This window comes from Bidens hawaiensis, unplaced genomic scaffold (genome assembly GCF_021521415.1).
Source record: "Bidens hawaiensis isolate Kalapana, Puna unplaced genomic scaffold, B.hawaiensis_p1.1 tig00000296_1, whole genome shotgun sequence".
NCBI lineage: Eukaryota > Viridiplantae > Streptophyta > Magnoliopsida > Asterales > Asteraceae > Bidens > Bidens hawaiensis.
In genome coordinates, this window is record NW_027491024.1 from 6,857,527 (window position 1) to 6,878,198 (window position 20,672).

General features: G+C 36.6%; 1 protein-coding gene across 1 annotated transcript; it reads right to left on the reverse strand.

Annotated features, from left to right (window-relative positions):
• Positions 1-17,038: 17,038 nt before the first annotated feature.
• LOC143620862 (zinc finger protein CONSTANS-LIKE 6-like) lies at positions 17,039-18,968 on the reverse strand. The gene is made up of 2 exons (XM_077092453.1): positions 17,759-18,968; positions 17,039-17,429 (listed from the first exon to the last, which is right to left on the reverse strand). The coding sequence occupies exons 1-2, from the start codon at positions 18,815-18,817 to the stop codon at positions 17,187-17,189; spliced, it is 1,302 nt and encodes a 433-aa protein (XP_076948568.1). The 5' UTR covers positions 18,818-18,968; the 3' UTR covers positions 17,039-17,186.
• Between the last annotated feature and the right edge of the window lie 1,704 nt (positions 18,969-20,672).

Consider the following 20,672-nt stretch of genomic DNA (forward strand, 5'->3'; position numbering starts at 1 on the left):
TGAAGATAAACATCATAACTATAAAATTTAAATGTCAGATCGGTTAGCACAAATAAATTATTTTAAAAATATAAAACGAACTATTTAACTAGCGAATATAAACAAACGAACGTAAGCGAACATAAATGAACACATTACTAAACGCTTACGAACACTAATAAACGAATGCAACCTCTGTTCATGATCATTAATTTACTTAACGAACAAACTTCCTTGTTCGTTTTTGTTCATTTATTAAATGAACGAACGTAAACGAACTTTCCGCCTAATGGTTCACAAATTGTTCGCTAAACACCCGATTCTTTTATAGCCCTAACCCTACCATATATATATATAGGGGATGGTTCAGGGTTAAAATGATTTTATAACGAGAAGTGCGAGAAATAAATCTGAGCCATTGATTTTGTTTAATCTATGACCATGAATTAAAATGACAATGTTGTAAATAATAACTCTTCATACTAATTGACTTTAATACTAAAAAGGCAATTTCGTTTTTTGGTTGTAAACTCAATTTAGGAAACTAAAAAAATGAAGAATCAATATCCCAGCCAATTAATTGATGTGCATTCCTTTTTCATATTTTAAGCTATTAAGTCCACATTTGAATTAAAATTGCAATTTTGAATTTTGTTTGTAGATAAAACAATTTTGTCTTTACTTATTTTTACGGCCTTGTGTTTTTATTATTTTGTATTCAAAGATTTTGTTGTTTTATTTTACCTACATTATTTGATATAATCCTACACATATGGGTAAATATGTGTAGGAGTTCTTTTGTATATGTATATTATCCTACACAAACTGGATAAATTCCTACATTTAATTGGTAAATATGTGTGTGGGTAAAATTATAAACATCTATGTAGGATTTATGACAGATGTTGTGACTATTAACGAAAATATCAAAGAAATCTCCGTCACAATAAAAATATATATACTGTAACTTGATTAATTAACCTACATAGAAGAAAATGTCAATACACAAATAGCGTAATAATTCAGTCACACACTTACAAACTCGTGCGTAATCACCCCATATTCTAGTTTACAAACATACTAAAAAACAATTTTTCATTCACAACCACCAGTCACACACATATTTGTAAATACTACTTAGTTATTAAAAAAAAACTAATACCTACATTTAGATTTAGCAACCAAAATATGTAAAGACAGTTTTAGTTGTGTAGGTTGCTAAAAGTTTGTGTAGGTATATCTTAATATAGTTCGTCAACTATATAATTGTTGTGTAGGCTCTTAAAAGTTTGTATAGGTATATGTAATATGGTTCTCCAAGTACATATACATTGTGTAGGTTGTTAAAACGTTATCTAGATATATGTTGATTGTGTAGTGATATGTTATTTGTGGTTATGTATGAATAATTTCATATATAGGTTGTCTTTTTTATAAATGTAGGTGAATTTTTTTGCATCGGTTGTTTGCAACTATTACACTTGTCAATCTTATAATTGTCTACACCATGGAATACCCACCCACACACACACACATATATATATTACTTGGTAGTTATATATATAGTATATAAACAATCTTAAAATATTTGAGTTATTTTTATTTAATTAATAATAAATTAAAACTAAAACTAAAAGAATAAAAAAAACATAATCTAAAATAAATTATCCACGTACAAAGCCAAAATAATTCTAATGATTTTTGTACGTTTTTATCAAAGAGATATAAATTAATAATATAAATCTTTCAAAAACATTAATAGTTACCATATATAATAATTACAACCTTTACCCTTTCATTTAATTAAATAGAAAAATGAAAAGAAAAAATATGATTGGTTGAAATTATTTCTCATATTTCTCGCAATAATATGACTTCTCTTCTGAACTTAATCCTATATATATATATATATTGTGGTGAGTTAACGTATACGTTCAAGGTTAAAACCTAAAACATTCAAGGTTAAACTTGATATTTTTCAAGGTTAATACCTAAAACGTTCAAGCTTCAAACCCAATACTTCAAGGATATAAACTCATTACTCTCATATAAAAAATTGCTTTGATTGGAGATCCAAATGTGTTTGTTTGGATGAATTGATGATTAATTGGGTCAATTTAAAGGTTAATTGATCAACTGACTTTAGTAATTTCAATTTCAGTTTCAATTGTTAATTGATCAACTGACTAAAATGCAAAAAACTGTGAACAACGATCAAAGAGTAATCGATGGTCGTGACGCTAGACGATGGTTGCAACAGTGGATGGTGGGCTTTGAAGGGACGACAGAGATGGTAGATGACTGACATATCGCGTAGTTGTCATTTTAGGGTTAACGTGTTTTTGAAATCGATCAAGTGTTTAAAAGTATCGCGTACGTAATGTATGATAAATGATTATTGTATTGAATCCATTTTCTATATATGTATATATTAATGGACCAATCACAATTGGAACAATCACAAAATTTCTTTACTTTTAAGATTAATTTTAATACCAAGGGCACGTTAGTAACAATTTTTTTATTTAATTAGGTAAATATTTTAATCTTAAAATAAAAGGAGTTTTTGTGAAACATAATTAAAAGCATATTTTATGCTTTTAATTATGTTTCACAAAAACTCCTTTTATTTTTATGTTTTTAATTATGTTTCACAAAAACTCCTTTTATTTTAGTTAAATAAAAAAAGAAAATCTTCTTTTTTACCAAATTCAATAACATTTTAAATGTCAGAAGGTTATCAAAATATATATTTACATCAAAAACTCCTTTTATTTTAGTTAAATAAGAAAAGAAAATCTTTCTTTTTTACCAAATTCAATAACATTTTAAATGTCAGAAGGTTATCAAAATACATATTTACATCATACACAATATATTTACGTAAGACCTCGTACCGGTGTCCTACTCTGAACGTTGGATTTACTCATAATCACAGTTCTACACATCATAGTTAATTAAAACATTCACAGAATATTAAAACTTACCAGATTATATTACATAGCTTTCAAATCTTGTTATAACAAACATTCAAAGTAGTTTAAACATAAAACTTAGTCTTAAAAATAACATAACATTTTCTTGAGATATCAGTATCTCTAAATCCATGCCATGTGTTTCCTTCAAGCGAGCTGCCTCATCCTACTCACCTGCGTGCATACTAAAAGTCAGCTACGCTATGTAATTTCTAGTTAATCTAGTAAGCGTACAATACATTCGCATATTTTTACATACGCATCCAAAGATACATATTATATAATCTGCTTACGTTTCTTTCATACATACATTATCATATACTTTCTTTCTTTCTTTCTTTCATTTCTTTTCTTGCATACTATATATTAAACCCTACTTTACATTATTCTATTCTGCCTCGAGAATTATAAGGGCTCGGTTCCCTTTCTTCCTCGAGTATTATTAGGGCTCGGTTCCCTTTTCTGCCTCGAGAATTATTAGTGCTCGGTTCCCTTTTTTCCTCGAGAATTATTAGGGCTCGGTTCCCTTTCTGCCTTGAGTATTATTAGGGCCTGGTTCCCTTTCTTCTATGCAAACATACCATACTTGTCTATGCGTTCATAATCATAACTTTCATACATGCATTTATATATCATTCATACTTAATATACATATCATTCATATCATCAACTATCACCCGGCGGTACATGCAATATCCGAAGATCGTTCAAGCACCGTCAAGCATCATTTATACATAATCGTATAAGGCGTACACTTACCACTTAAGGTAAGTGTATTAACTAATCACATCAAGTATGCACACAACCCCGAAAACATAACAAGGAGGTGGGGCTAGAAACTCACCTGGATCATGTTTCTTTATTCGTTAACTGTTAATCCTTTATTTAATTGAGCTCTGCTAACAGTATATGAGTTACACGTATCAATACTTGTATCTCAACCAAAAATGGCTAAGTCTGGTCTAATCTAATGGCCTTGTTTTAGGTTACAACTACTTATTTTTTATTCTTAAACCCTAAGTTATTTGAATACAAGGCATTCAATCATTTTAATATTCTTTTCTTTATTTTCTTTATGTATTTGCATCATGATTTGTATTATATTACATTTCTCTTAGAACCTGTATTCAATCCTTTCCTTATAGTCGATTACCACCTTGCATGCTAGTCACATATTATGTTTGAGTAACCCTTGACGCATGTAAGTTCAATGTGTAATCGAATAACCCACTTGTATCCGAACTAAGTGAGTGTAACTGAGCATAAGGATTGTAATAGGGTTTGGGATTGTAAGCGAGTCCATTAATGTATTCGAGTCTCATTTTGTAATCTAATGCACCATGTAAGCGAGTTGGGTCAGGTATGCGGCCAAGACCCGTGTAATCGATCATTCCATGCATCGAATGCTACTATTCTAATCGAGTTACATTTGTATGCGAGTTCAATGTAATTGACCTTAAAGGTGTAAGCGAATGGCATATATATATGTACTCAAGTTAATCCGCGTATGCGAACTCATATGTATGCGAGTGATTGTAATCGTTCGGACTGATTGTGATAGAGTATAAATTGTATGCGAGTCCCGGGTGTATTCGAGTATGAGGATGTAATCGACTATAGTTATTGTAATCGAGTCTATGTTAATTAAGTGTAAGATGTTTGTATGCGACAAGTCCTTTGTAAGCGAATTGTCAGAGTAATAGACTTATAACATTGTGATCGAGTACATATTGTGACCGAGTATGTATGTAATCGAGTTCAATTAGTAATCGACTATCAAAGTAAGCGAATACCATGGCAATCGACCCGCATGTATGCGATTTCAAGATTGTATGCGAGTGGCATCAATGCAAGCGACTGAGATAGACTTTATTTAATTATTAAGTCACGCCTTTGTCCATTATCAACGTTATATCCACTCGTTTTAACCCTAGCACTTCGTTATAGCTCGATATGGACTTATAGGCGTCTCCTTAACCGTTTTAGCTCTTACTTGGCCTGTTTATAACATAAAACATGAACCTTTATGGTAAAACTTTCAAAACTAGATCTAGGGTTTATTTTAAACGAGCTGTCTTTATCCATTAGTTCGTTACGTCCATTTTAACATCAAGTTTGCTACTTTATGGTTCATTTATACCCTATCTACTCTAGGTTTAAGTTTCAAGGTTAACTGTTCCTAGAAACATAAACCTTAATGTAAAGAACATACCTTTACGTGTTCGTTTGGTCACAGTTTTGCTTGGTTATGAACCTTTATCTTGCTTCTATCTTGTATATCAAAGATCTATCAATAATCAACGTTCGGTTTACTCTTGAACCTCTCTCTCTCTCTCAGAGCCGTAAGGTATGTGGTGTTTGTGTGTGTTTTGAGTGTGTAGAGATTATGGAAAGATGGAAATGAGGATTTAGGGTTTTAGGGTGGTTTAAGGGAGTATTTATACTCTCTTAAGACCATGGACCTAAGGCACATCCCATCCTTTATTCCATCTTAATTATCCAAGTCCATACTTCTTTATTTTATTTAATCTTAATTAAATATTAACACACGTTTCGAAACATAAACTTTCTTTTATTAATTATTATAAATTTAGGATGTTACAAGTCTTCTCTCGTTAAAGAGGTTTTGTCCCCGAAACCTAACTATTACTTAAACAGATTAGGGTAAAACTTGCGCATCTCATCCTCAGCTTCCCAAGTAGCATCGATCCATTGCTATGTTTCCATATCACTTTCACCAAATGTATAACCTTGTGACGAAGTTTCTTCTCCTTGCGATCAACAATCTCTATCGGTTGCTCAATGTAGTTCATCTGTTCATCAACCTCAATATCCATCAATGGCACGTGAGACGTGTCATCAGCTAGACATTTTCTCAGATGAGAGAAATGGAGGGTTGAATGGATTCCTTCTAACTCATCGGGTAAATCCAACTTATAAGCTACTTCACCCACACGATCCATAATCTTAAACGGTCCAATGTACCTCAAACTCATCTTTCCCCTCTTCCTGAAACAAATGATTCCTTTCCAAGGCGAGACCTTGAGAATCACATTGTCACCAACGTTAAACTCAATCGGTCATCGCCGCCTATCAGTATACGACTTCTGTCTGTCTTGAGTAGCTTTCATTCTTGCCTTAATATGATCAAACTTTGAAGATGTTTCTTGAACCACTTCTAAACTTACCATTTCTTTCAGACAATCTCTCCCCAACAAACCGGGGTTCTACGTCGTCTACTATAAACCATTTCAAACGGTGGAATACCAATACTTGAATGGTAACTGTTGTTATATGAGAACTCTGCCAGATACAAATGATCATCCCAACTTCCACCAAAATCTAAGACACAAGTACGTAGCATATCCTCAAGTGTTTGGATCGTCCTCTCAGACTGTCCATCTGTTTGAGAATGATACGCCGTACTGATGTTCAATCTTGTTCCCATAGCTTCGTGGAACTTCTTCCAAAACCTCGAAGTAAACCGACTATCTCTATTAGACACGGTCGATTACGGTACCCCATGCTTAGTCACAACCTCTTTTATAAACAAGCTTACTAACTATTCTGACGAGATAGCCTCTCGTATAGGCAGAAAGTGAGCATTCTTGGTCAAAGGGTCTACAATCACCCAGATGGTATCATGATGCTTAGCTGTACGAGGTAGCTTAGTTATGAAATCCATGGTGATGTGTTCCCATTTCCATTCAGGCATCTCAAACGGTTGCATTTTCCCATAAGGCTTCGGATGTTCGGCTTTGACTTGTAAACAAGTTAAATCACTTACTAACATAATCCACCACATCATTTTTCATTCCTGGACACCAGTAATCTCTTTTCAAATCTTAGTACATCTTTGTAGTTCTTGGATGAATTGAGTATCTTGACTTATGAGCTTCATCTAAGATTCAACCTCTAAGATCTCCATGACGTGGAATCCACATACGGTCAAACCTAGTCTTCACATTATGCGTGTTTTCTATCAACTCATCTTGCTGGCCGAAAATCCTTTCTTTCTTTATTAGCCCTTCATTTACCAGCACTTCTGACTACACTTTGATGATTTCTTCAAATAGGCTTGAGTTCCTAATCAACTGCTATGACTTCATTGTTGCAATGACTTCCTCGTTCTTACGACTTAGCGCGTCGGCGACCACGTTAGCTTTACCGGGATAGTATTTAATATCGCAGTAGTAATCCTTAATCAACTCCAACTATCTTCTCTGTCTCATGTTCAATTCCTTATGCTCGAAGAAGTACTTTAAACTCTTATGATCTGTGTAAATGATACACTTAGTACCATACATATAATGCCTCCATGTCTTCAGAGCATGCACTACTGCTGCTAGCTCTAGATCATGCGTCGGATAAGTACTCTCATGGACTTTCAACTGTCTAGACGCGTAAGCTATCACTTTTCCTCATTGCATCAACACGCAACCTAACCCATGATGCAAAGCATCAGTACAAACAACCGGATCCTCATCACCGTCAGGTAAAGCAAGGATTGGAGCTTGCGTGAGTCTCTTCTTTAACTCCTCAAAGGATTCTTCTTGAAACTTTCCCCAACTGAATACTACCAACTTTCGGGTCATACCGGTCAACGGTGCGGCTATCTTGGAGAAACCTTTGATGAATCTCCTATAGTAGCCAGCTAACCCTAAGAAGCTTCGTATATCAGTCGGATTCTATGGAGTCTTCCAATTCGTTATCGCCTCTATCTTAGCTGGGTCCATGGTAATTCCTTCAAGATTACTCACATGACCTAGGAATTGCACCTCTCGGAACCAGAACGCGCATTTCGAAAACTTAGCATACAACTTCTCTTTCTTCAGAATCTCCAATACTTCTCTCAGATGCTCGACATGATTATACTCGCTCTTTGAATAGATCAATATATCATCAATAAAGACGATTACCGACTTATCCAACATCGGCCGGCACACCCTATTCATCATGTCCATAAATTCTGCGGGAGCATTCGTTAGACCGAATGACATCACGAGGAACTCGTAGTGTCCATACCGCGTCCGAAACGTTGTTTTAGGGATGTCTGTCTCTTTCACCTTTAGCTGATGATAGCCTGATCTGAGATCTATTCGTGAGAACCAACTTGAACCTTACAGTTGGTCAAACAGATCATCAATCCTTGGCAAATGATACGTATTCTTTATCGTAAGCTTGTTCAGCTCGCGATAGTCTATGCACATTCTCATACTTCCATCCTTCTTCTTCACAAACAATACCGGTGCGCCCCACGGAGAAACACTCAGCCTTATAAAACCTTTGTCGAGGAGTTCTTGTAGCTGGGACATCAATTCCTTCATCTCAGACGGTGCTATACGGTAAGGCGCTTTCGCGATGGGTTGGGGTCCTTGTACTAAATCTATATGGAATTCTATCTCTCTCTCCGGTGGCAACCCCGGAAGATCCTCAGGGAACACTTCTGGGTAGTCGCGCACGATAGGAACATCTTTCATTTCTTTTGTCTCGGCCGTAGCGTTGACAATATACGCCAGGTAGGCACCACACCCTTGCCTTAACAAACCATCGGCTTTTATCATCAAAATAACATTAAGCCCAAAACTTTCCTTATCACCATAAACCGTCACCACACTACCACCCAAGGACTTTAACCTTATTATCCTACTCTTACACACAATCTGATCTTCATACTCAGACAACCAATCCATTCCCAAAACCACATCGAACCCTCCTAAGGTCATAATATACAAGGTAACAGGGAACTCATGTCCCTCTAATTCTATCGTACAGCCCTTAACTACTTTCATTATTTTAACCGAAGTGTCGCTAGCAGTTTCTACTATAAAGGTTTCAGACACTCGGAAATTTTTCATTTTAGCTAATTTACTAAATGATGTGGCTACGAAACTTTTGTTCGCACCTGAATCAAATAACATTGAAGCGGAAACACCGTTTACTAGAAACGTACCTGTGACGACATCCGGGATCTGCTTGGCTTGTTCTTGAGTCAGCATGTAGGCCCTGGTCTTTGGTATTGATGGTTCCGTATCCTTCTTCCCACTTCCTCCAGCTCTACTTTCAATGCATTCCCTTGCAAAGTGACCCGTCTTACAGCACTTATAACATGCGGACCTTGCGGTACAATCTGGAGCATAATGTCCCACTTTCCCGCACTTGTAACAAGCATTTGTACCAAACTTGCACTCACCAGCATGACTCTTTCAACACTTATTACAAACGTCTGAACTCTTACCCCATCGACACTCACCACCGTGCATCTTGCCACAGGTCTTACACGTCTCCTCTCCCATACCTTCTGCTTCTTGTCCACAGGGTTCCACAACTGAGTACTGGGTCGTTTAGCAGGAGCGACCCACTTCTTATCTTTCTTCTCTTCTCCCACCACAACATCATCCACAACCAGGTCTTCATAAACCATCTCTGCGAGTTCGACAACAGAGTCAAAAGTAGCAGGTTTATTCTCCCTGACTAGCATGCGAACATTCTGCGGCAATCCTCTTACATAACACTTGATTCTCTTAGCCTCAGTGTTAACCATATCGGGCACCAACCTAGACATTCGGTTGAACTCTGTGGTATACTCACGGTGTATCATCTTTCCTACTTTCAAGTTTAGGAACATCATCTCCGCCCTCTCAACTTCGGCGTCAACACAGAACCTCTTCATCACCAACTCATTTAGATCCTCCCACCTCATTTCCTTGATCTCTTCCTGACTCTTCCTTTGCTCAATCGACTCCCACCAGTAAATTGCTTCATCAACGAAGGATCGGGTAGCATAACCCACAGCTTGATCAGGACGGCACTTGCTAATGCGGATAACCTTGTCCATAGTGGTTATCCATTGGAGAGTAGCGATTGCATCTCCCAAACCAGTCAGCTTCGGCGGGTCACAACCCTTAAATGAGTTGTACTTGCACCCACCTTGGCCCCTCCTCCTATCATCAACTTTCACTGACTTAACCACACTCGAGGCCTCTCTCTCCCTTTCATTATCTTTCTTACCATCTTCTCCCGCTCTTTCAGCAGTTCTTTCATGGCTTCTAACAGACCCTTCAGGAGTTAAGTTCTTTACCAGTGGCTACAGCTTGAACAATAGCTGCTTGAATTTCGGGGTCAAGTTGAAACCCTTCGTTGTTGCTTGGGTTTCGTCCAGCTGCGCTTCCTTCATCTCCAGTGTTGGAAGCTGTTTCTACCAAAGGTTGTCGGACAACACAAGGCCTGCCACGTCGTCCAGTGCGACCTCCTACTCTCTCAACTTCTCTAGCTCTAGCCATCCTATTCTAAAATGGAAAACACAAGCGTCATCACTCAAGGAACTATTTAGTACAAGGATAGTAAGGCTAATAGGTAATAACAGTGGCCAGCGGTGATTAGCTGATCACGTTACTTTCTGTGTCCTATACACTTCCCTTTGTGAGTCTATTTGTGCTGGTTTTCAAACAGTCAATCAAATCAAGCAATCAATTAATTATATCCCTAACATTCACATATCCTTTCTTTAGCAATTAAGCTAACATTAAAATTCATTATTCAACCATTCACTTTACCTTTACTGAGCTTGCTTGAGTGACATATGGCATTCTTGAACTGGCATCTTCTTTCTTTTCTTACTTAAATCCCATTCTCTATTCGAGTCTAAGCATGTAGGATGCTTAAATCTCTCGAACTTTTCTCTGATACCAACTTGCAAGGCCCCGTTACCGGTGCCCTACTCTGGACGTTGGATTTACTCATAATCACAGTTCTACACATCAGAATTAATTAAAACATTCGCGGAATATTAAAACTTCAACCAGATTATATTACATAGCTTTCAAATCTTTTCATAAAAAAACATTCAAAGTAGCTTAAACATAAAAACTTAGTCTTAAAAATAACATAACATTTCCTTGAGATGCCAGTATCTTCAATTCCATGCCATTTGTTTCCCTCAAGCAAGCTGCATCATCCTACTCACTTGCGTGCACACTAAAAGTCAGCTACGCTGAGTGAGTTCTAGTTAATCAGGTAATCGTACAATACATTCACATATTCCTACATACTCATCCAAAGATACATATATTTTATAATCTGCTTCCCTTTCTTTCATACATACATTATCATATACTTTCTTTCTTTCTTTCTTTCATTTTTTTCTTTCATACTATTTATTAGATCATACTTTACATTATTCTATTCTGCCTCGAGAATTATAAGGGATCGGTTCCCTTTCTGCCACGAGTATTATTAGGGCTCGGTTGCCTTTATTTCATCGAGAATTATTAAGGCTCGGTTCCCTTTCTGCCTCGAGAAATATTAGGGCTCGGTTACCTTTCTGCCTCGAGTATTATTAGGGCCTGGTTCCCTTTTTCCTATGCAAACATACCATACCTGTCTATGCATTAAACTTTCATACAAGCATTTACATATCATTCATACTTTATATACATATCATTCATATCATCAACTATCACCCGACGGTACATGTAATATCTGAAGATCATTCAAGCACCGTCAAGCATCATTCATACATAATCGTATAAGGCATACACTTACCACTTAAGGTAAGTGTATTAACTAATCACATCGAGTATGCACACAACCCCGAAAACATAACAAGGAGGTGGGGCTAGAAACTCACCTGGATCCTATTTCTTTATAACATTTAATCCCTTATTTAATTGAGCTCTGCTAACAGTATATGAGTTACACGTATCAATACTTGTATTTCAGCCAAAAAATGGCTAAGTCTGGTCTAATCTAATGGCCTTGTTTTAGGTTACAACTACTTAGATTTTATTCTTAAACCCTAAGTTATTTGAATACAAGGCATTCAATCATTTTAATATTCTTTTCTTTATTTTCTTTATGTATTTGCATCATGATTTGTATTAGATTACATTTCTCTTAGAACCTATATTCAATCCTTTCCTTATAGTCGATTACCACCTTGCATGCTAGTCACATATTATATTAGAGTAACCCTTGACGCATGTAAGTACAATGTGTAATCGAATAACCCACTTGTATCCGAACTAAGTGAGTGTAACCAAGCATAAGGATTGTAATAGGTTTTGGGATTGTAAGCGAGTCCATTAATGCATCCGAGTCTCATTTTGTAATCTAATGCACCATGTAATCGAGTTGGGTCAGGTATGCGGCCAAGACCCATGTAATCGATCATTCCATGCATCAAATGCTACTACTATAATCGAGTTACATTTGTATACGAGTTCAATGTAATCTGTATGGTCCCGTTACCCGTGCCTCACATTTGGACGTTGGATTTACTCATTAACATAGTTCTAAACATCATAGTTAATAAAAACATTCGCGAAATATTAAACTTTCATAAAAACATTACATATTAAACTTGTCTTAACAAACACGTTGTCTTTCAAATTTAAACATAAATTAATAAACGTCTTGAGTCTTCAGATGCCAGTCTCTTATTCGTTTGCCACGTGTTCCCCTCAAGCGAGCTGCTTCATTCTACTCACATGCGTGCATACTAAAAGTCATCTACGCTGAGTGAGTTCTAGTTAATCATACAACATACAATACATTCATTAATACATACTTTCGTACATACTTTATATTCTCATACTTCGTACATAATATATATACTTACCTTCATACTTTATTCTAAATTCTACTTTACATATTTTATTCTGCCTCGGATATTATTACGGTCCGGTTCCTTTTTCTGCCTTGAGTATTATTAGGGCTCAGTCCCTTTTCTGCCTCGAGATTATAAAGGGCTCGGTCCCTTTTTCTGCCTTGAGTATTATTAGGGCTCAGTCCCTTTTCTGCCTTGAGTATTATTAGGGCTCAGTCCCCTTCTTCTGTACCTGGCTACCTCTTACATTCATTCATAACATACGTACATATCATTCATACATTATACATAGCATTATATCCATAATCATAACTTGACAATACGTGCAATATCCGAAGATCGATCACGTATAGACAATCAGTCAATCATACCTTTCACATAATTCACATAAGGCATACACTTATCACTTAGAATAAGTGTATTAACAAATCACATCGGGTATGCACACAGCCCCGTAAACATAACAAGGAATGAGGCTAGAAACTCACCTAAATGCGGTTACATTCACCGTTTACCTTTCTTGAGCTGTGCACGACTAACTGTATAACAATTACACGTATCAATTTAACTATCACTGCTCATATCGCGTTTCTAGTTTAATTATTACCCTCAACAAACGGTGGTCCGGGGGCAGCGCCCATGGCAGCGGGGTTATAGGGGCGGCAGCCCCTAGCAGGGTCCAAGGGGCAGAGCCCCTGGCTGGGGTCGAGCTGGCTTAACACATTTTCCATTAGGATTTTAAATTATTATTTTATTCTCCCACTCATTCGTTATAACGAATTAAGCCTAATTCGTTATCTGAACGTAGCCTGATTCGTGGTCTAATTCGTTATCAGGACTTAGTGAATTGGTGAGTAACGAATCACCTGATTCGTTATCTGATTCGTCATCTTACATGATCTGATTCGTTAGATTAGTTCGTTATCTTAGTTCGTTAGCTAATTCGTTATCTTGATGTGACCTGATTCGTTATCATAACGAATTGGGTGTGTAATGAATCACTTGATTCGTTATCTGATCATAACGAAATGGGGAACTGATTCGTAATCTTGTCATGACGAATTGGTTAACCAATTCGTTACCTTATCATAAGGAATTGCATCAATCTTATCCAGACTTTGACTAAAGGGTCAAAGTCAAAATTGTCAGGAACAATAACAGTTAACAAGCATCAGATCTTCAATTAAACCTTCGATCCTTAACGAAACATCATGATTTAGGTACCAATGAACTCGGAATCCCAGTGCCAACAAACCCCAATCCATTAATCACCCGAATACTACGTTTTAAAGGGTGCGATTTACCCATATATACATACGGCTCGTTAATCAACAATTAAACCATCAAATGTTAACGGATTCCAGTAAGTTTTGATGCATCGGGTTCGTTTTTACCATTTAAAAATAGATATAAGATTTCTAGATATAAACTGGACCTTAACGAACAATTTCTAATTATAAACGTACCTCAAACGAGTCGGTTTACGAACACGAGCTGGTTTTGGTGTAGTTTTTGGTTTGTCACAATGTTCTAGCACCAACGAGTTCGGGCTTTCACCCTCGGATCTTGGCTCGGGTTTTAGGATAGTGTTAGTGTGTGTTTTTGATGGTGTAGGCTATGGTGTAGATATTGATAAAAATGGAAAGGATTAGGGTTTAAGGGGTATTTATACTCCCTTAAGCCCATGGACCTAAGGCCCATTCCATCTCTTATTCCATCTTTTAAAGTCCAAGCCCATCATCTTATAGTTTATTTATCTAAACCGACACACGACACTTTATTGAATAGACGAAATTTCATTTATTTATTATAATCAAAAGTAGGATGTTACATATCGACCTTAAAGGTGCAAGCGAATGGCATATATATATATATATATATGTACTCGAGTTAATCCGCGTATGCGAGCTCACATGTATGCGAGTGATTGTAATCGACCAGACTGATTGTGATCGAGTAAATATTGTATGTGAGTCCCAGGTGTATTCGAGTATGAGGATGTAATCGACTATAGTTATTGTAATCGAGTCCTGAAGTGATCGACCCTAATTGTAATCGAGTCTATGTTAATCAAGTGTAAGATGTTTGTATGCGACAAGTCCTTTGTAAGCGAACTGTCAGAGTAATCGACTTATAACATTGTGATCGAGTACATATTGTGACCAAGTATGTATGTAATCAAGTTCAATTAGTAATCGACTATCAAAGTAAGCGAATACCATGGCAATCGACCCGCATGTATGCGATTTCAAGATTGTAAGCGAGTGGCATCAATGTAAGCGACTGAGCTGCACTTTATTTAATTATTAAGTCACGCCTTGGTCCATTTTCAACGTTATATCCACTCTTTTTAACCCTAACACCTCGTTATGGCTCGGTATGGACTCATAGGCGTCTCCTTAACAGTTTTAGCTCATACTTGACCCGTTTATAACATAAAGCATGAACCTTTGTGGTAAAACATTCAAAACTAGATCTAGGGTTTATTTTAAACGAGTCATCTTTGTCCATTAGTTCGTTACGTCCATTTTAACATCAAGTTTGCTACTTTATGGTTCGTTTATACCCGATCTACTTCTAGGTTAAAGTTTCAAGGTTAATCGTTCCTAAAAACATAAACTTTAATATAAAGAACATACATTTACGTGTTCGTTTGGTCACGGTCTTGCTTGGTTATGAACCTTTATCTTGCTTCTATCTTGTATATCAAAGATCTATCAAGAATCAACGTTCAATTTACTCTTGAACCTCTCTCTCTCTCTCTCTCTCTCTCGGCCGTAAGGTATGTGGTGTTTGTGTGTGTGGAGATTATGGAAAGATGGAATTGAGGATTTAGGGTGTTAGGGTGGTTTAAGGGAGTTTATACTCTCTTAAGCCCATGGACCTAAGGCACATCCCATCATTTATTCCATCTTAATTATCCAAGTCCATACTTCTTTCTTCTATTTAATCTTAATTAAATATTAACACACGTTTCAAAACATAAACTTTTTTTTATTAATTATTATAAATTTAGGATGTTACAATTTATAAATAATATTTACACAATATTCAATCATACATAACATATTTACATCACGCACAACATATTCACACAACATATTTTATCCAAATCATGTTAATTATTTATTTTATTTATTTTAATCGATATTTTATTGTAAAGTTATCAATCTTGTTTTTTTTCTATATTTTAATTGTTTACTTATTTTATTTTAATTATTTTTTATTGATCTTTATTGGAAAGATAGAAATCATATATAATTTTGTAATATTTTAATTTATTTTTTAATCAATTTTTATGTACAGACAAATATGAGCTATATGTAGATGAATATTATTTACGTGTACATGAAAATAAAATAAACAAATAATATGTGTAGGCAAATATGATTTGTCAAATGTTAGTGAAAATAAAATGAGCTAACAATCTATGTAGGTGAAAATAAGTTAATTGTTGATGAATAAGTGATATGTGTAGATGAAAATAAAAATAACTACCATTTTGTATAAGTGAATTTGAGTTGTGCAGATTTTTATGTTAATGTGTAGATTAATTTATTAACATTAGCCTAAATATTCATTTTTAAATAACAAATAAATAAAAGAAAAATACCATTGAATTTTAACAATACACGATAAATTTTGTGATATTAGTTGTTAAGATGTAAAACAATAATATTAATAACAACAATTTAGGCGTTCTTTTTCTATAAATGATGGTCAATTGCATTGTGTCTGTTACAAAGCTTCAATAATAACTCTAGTATTATTTTAAATGATGCTATTATAAATTACTAAAATAGTTACCAACAAATCTTTTTCTTACAAAAACCATTTAAATAAAAGTATCTTTTTATTACAAGCATGTTATTTTAATTAAATACCATATAAGAAATACAATCAAGGGTTAAAATTAAGCTATATATATACTTCTCGCATTAATATCAATACTCACGTGAAACATACCCTATGATCAGGTTCTTTTGAGCAATGTTTTCAGGCCCGAATCGGACATCGTCGCGGACGCCTTACCCGGTCACAAGTCAGACCGGCTTGGACGTTGACCCGAATGACGTCATAAATTATATTAACTAACTTTGATGTCCATTAACTATGTTTTTTTATCAGTACGTTGGATTTATATTTCATTTTAACAAGCATAAATTAAGGTTGGTTTGTTGGCTTAAGTTTTCATCTTGGAATGCACCTGGGTTCGATTCCCAGCGTGTACAAAGTGATATTACTGTATTATAATAATTACTATTACGTTATATATAGTTTTGAACTAAAGTAAGTATTACCGTATTACTTTAGTTTTTTTTTGGTAGAACATAACAAGCTAATCAAGCATATGTGTCATAGTGATATTACCGTCCATTAACTCGTTTCTTAATTTCAAATACATCGACAAACAGTTGAAATTTCAAGAACATCGCAAAGGCAAGACATGTTATATATCATCGCCAAACCATAACAATAACGCAAAACATAGAATTGATTTAGCATATTCATTATTGAACTTCTATAAACATTCTTAATTAGGAAGACCTAATTAAGCACAAAGCTTAATTACCTTACAAAATTTGAAGAGGGATGTTATGCATGTTAGCAAGATATGTTGTTAGTTATTTACTAAGCAAGGGAAAGCCTAAAGAAGATGCCCTCTTTACAAATCTTCCTTTCATTCTAGGCCTCTTCTCTGCATTTAGTTTTCTGACCTCGTACCTTATTTTCTTCGAAAACAACCTAGTTCTTCTCTTCTCTCTATACCTCGACACCCTCGCCTCTCTCCCTCCGTCTAACATTGCCGGATTCCCTGTCATCATCCCCATATCTCCATAAGGATTATGGTGATTCATTATTCCATCCTGAAACATCAAAATAAGCATAATGTTAATCCACTCTTCAGTTCATCTAATGAAACCGTTAACTGAGTGAAAAGTGAAGCAAGTGAAGTCTAATACACATGTTTTTATCCTGTAACACAGGGTGTACCATGAATCCAAAAATGTAAGTGTGATCTTGACAAAATACTATATTTCATCGTCAGAAAAACACAACAGTTATTTTTGGTTTTTAGTAACGCAATAATAAGTAGAGCCTATTATTGGTAACCTGTCAGAAAAAAAGGTAAATAAAAGGAAACTTTTGGGGATGACTATTGGGATGAAAATAGTAAATAAAAGAAAAAAGGTACCATGCATTGCAGCCAACACTGATCGGGATCCACCTCCGGGCGGTGACCGGTGGTCCACGGAGATCTTTCTTCATCCCAAGTAGCCATGACTCCTTCATAATCTAGCTTTAATATTCTTTTATTAATAATATGCTTCTTGTTTTCATCATCATCATCATCACCATTTTTTTCTATATTAACATTAATATTAATATGTACATGTTGATCTTCGTCATCATGTTTGACGACCATAACCTTGTCATCTAGTTTCTCCTCATCCCATAAGGGTGAATCATAATCGAAGCTCAACTGAAACGGCTCTCTCATCATCTCCATCTCATAATTATCACATGAAGACTGCATATGATGATGATTATCATCTTGTTCTTCCACCTTCACTCTCTCCAAACTCTCTCTACAATCCATCAACCCTAATCCTTCCATAGCAAAAGACTCCTCATCAAGACCTTTGCCCAACAAGCTCTCCACGTCAGCAGCAAACTCTGCTAGCTCCACGTCGGATGGAAGCATCAAACCATTCAAACTATTATTCATATCAACCATCACTTTAGACCCATGATGGTCATCCACCTCCACCGGTGTTGTCACCTCCGTTTGCTTCACCGAAACACAAAGCTCGGCCGCAAACGGATCCAACACCGGCACCTGATACAAAAGCTGTTCTTCGCACGTAGCAGTCGTCTCATCGCTTCCGATCTCTGGAACCAAGTGAAGCGGATTGAAATTCAAACTCACACCACTTTCTTCTGATTTTGCTGCATGTTTACTTGCATGCTTCCCGCCCCGTGGAGTCCTGGGTTTCTTAGTGAAACCCTGGTGCCACTGTGGCGCGGCGGGTTTGTCTAAAGACGAAAGCTTCAAGGAAGCTGTCTTTAGACGGACCCGCTCATGTCGGCGGGCCAAAGGGTTCGCCGAACGAACTGAACCATCACATGACTGGCATAAGAAAGCGTCATCAGCGGCACAGTACCACCGGGCACGCTTTCTTACACAGTTGTCACACGCTCTAGCCGTTTTCCCTCCTATAACGTTCGCCAATGTTTTGTGTGATGAGACCATGGGTGGGGGATCTGATCTCAAATGTATCAACTTTTTGTTTAGAATTACTGGGGGTTTGAATATATAATATATGATGGGATTATAGGTTTTGGTCTTTTGGGTGGTGGTGTACTGTATGTGGCCCAATGTGTGCACTTTTTACAGAGAACAGTGTGCTAGTTCTGGAGTGATTTATAAATAAGCTAGGGTAGATGCACTTGTGCAATTTAACATGGTCCCACAAAAATGCCTTATCTTTATTTAATTGGTTAAGTTATGAACTCCCATCCTTGAACTTGGTTTGCTATTGGTTGCCTTTCCATTCACCAGATTTCTGTGGAGCCCAAGTAATATAAGTTTGGTTCCATGTCATTTTTATGAGGCAATGTTTGTACTACGAAATGAAAATGAATTAATATGCAAGAGAATTAATTATTAGTAATACTACTTTTTTGTCAGTTTGTTTAACTTAAGAGCATCACATTCCATCCTCTATAATTATGTATGGATAGTTTATAAATTATAGGGTTGGGTTGTGAGTGATTGTGAGTGTAAATTATAAGGTGAAAAGAGAAATGTAGTGATTTTTTGTAAATTTGAGAAAACATTTGGGGAACATTGTTTGCTCCTATTTATTTTTGAATATTTGTTGGATTGGTTGTGAGTAGAGGAGAAAGAAAATTGTAATAATAAAGGCAACCAATAGCAAGAGAATTAAATGTTAATATGCAAGAGAATTAATTATTAGAAATACTACTTTTTTGTGTTAGTTTGTTTAACTTAAGCAACAAGCTACAAAGCTATTAAATGTTTGGAATTTTGATGTTAATTTTACATGGTTTTAACTTTAGCTTTGATATTAACTGTTAAATGAGTTGCATTAAGGGGGTGTTTGTTTTTTCTTCAAACATCTTCAAGGGAGCTAATGTCTGCAGGCGCGCAGACATTACCCTTGAAGACTGTTTGTTTTTTTTCTTAAAACAGATCTGAAGTTATCTTCTTTCATCTTAAAAGAAAAGCAAGGAAATCTTGCTTAAAACATCTTCACAAAAAAACCCTACTCTTCTCCCTTTGCAGCCACCCTCTCATCCACTGCTCCTACCACCGTCCGCCAACACCACCACCCACCGTACGCCGCCACCACCACCCCCGTACCCCGCCGCCACCGTCCACCACCATCCACCGCCACCACCACCGTCCACCACCCACCATCCATCACCACCACCGTCCACCACCCACCATCCATCACCACCACCGTCCGCCACCACCACCACCATCCATCACCGCCACCACCACCATCCATCACCCACCACCACCACCATCCATCACCGCCACCACCACCACCATCCATCACCACCACCACCGTCCACCACCCACCATCCATCACCACCACCGTCCACCACCCACCATCCATCACCACCACCGTCCGCCACCACCACCACCATCCATCACCACCACCGTCCACCACCCACCATCCATCACCACCACCACCATCCATCACCACCACCACCATCCATCACCGCCACCACCACCATCCATCACCCACCACCACCACCATCCATCACCACCACCGTCCACCACCAACCAAAACCATCCATCACCACCACCCATTATCCACCACCACCATCCACCGCCACTACCCACCGTCCGCCGCCACTACCACCATCCACCACCACCACCTTCCACCACCCACCAAAACCAAATCGGCATGGCAAGCAAAGACTAAAAACTAGATGTAACTTGAATAAATGACTTCTATCTTGTGAGATAAGTTTGACAGTTATGCAGACAGTATCAGCTTATAAAAACAAACAGTCTTATATTTTCAGCTTGCAGATCTTCAGACCACATCTTCAGTTGCAGACATGAAAACAGA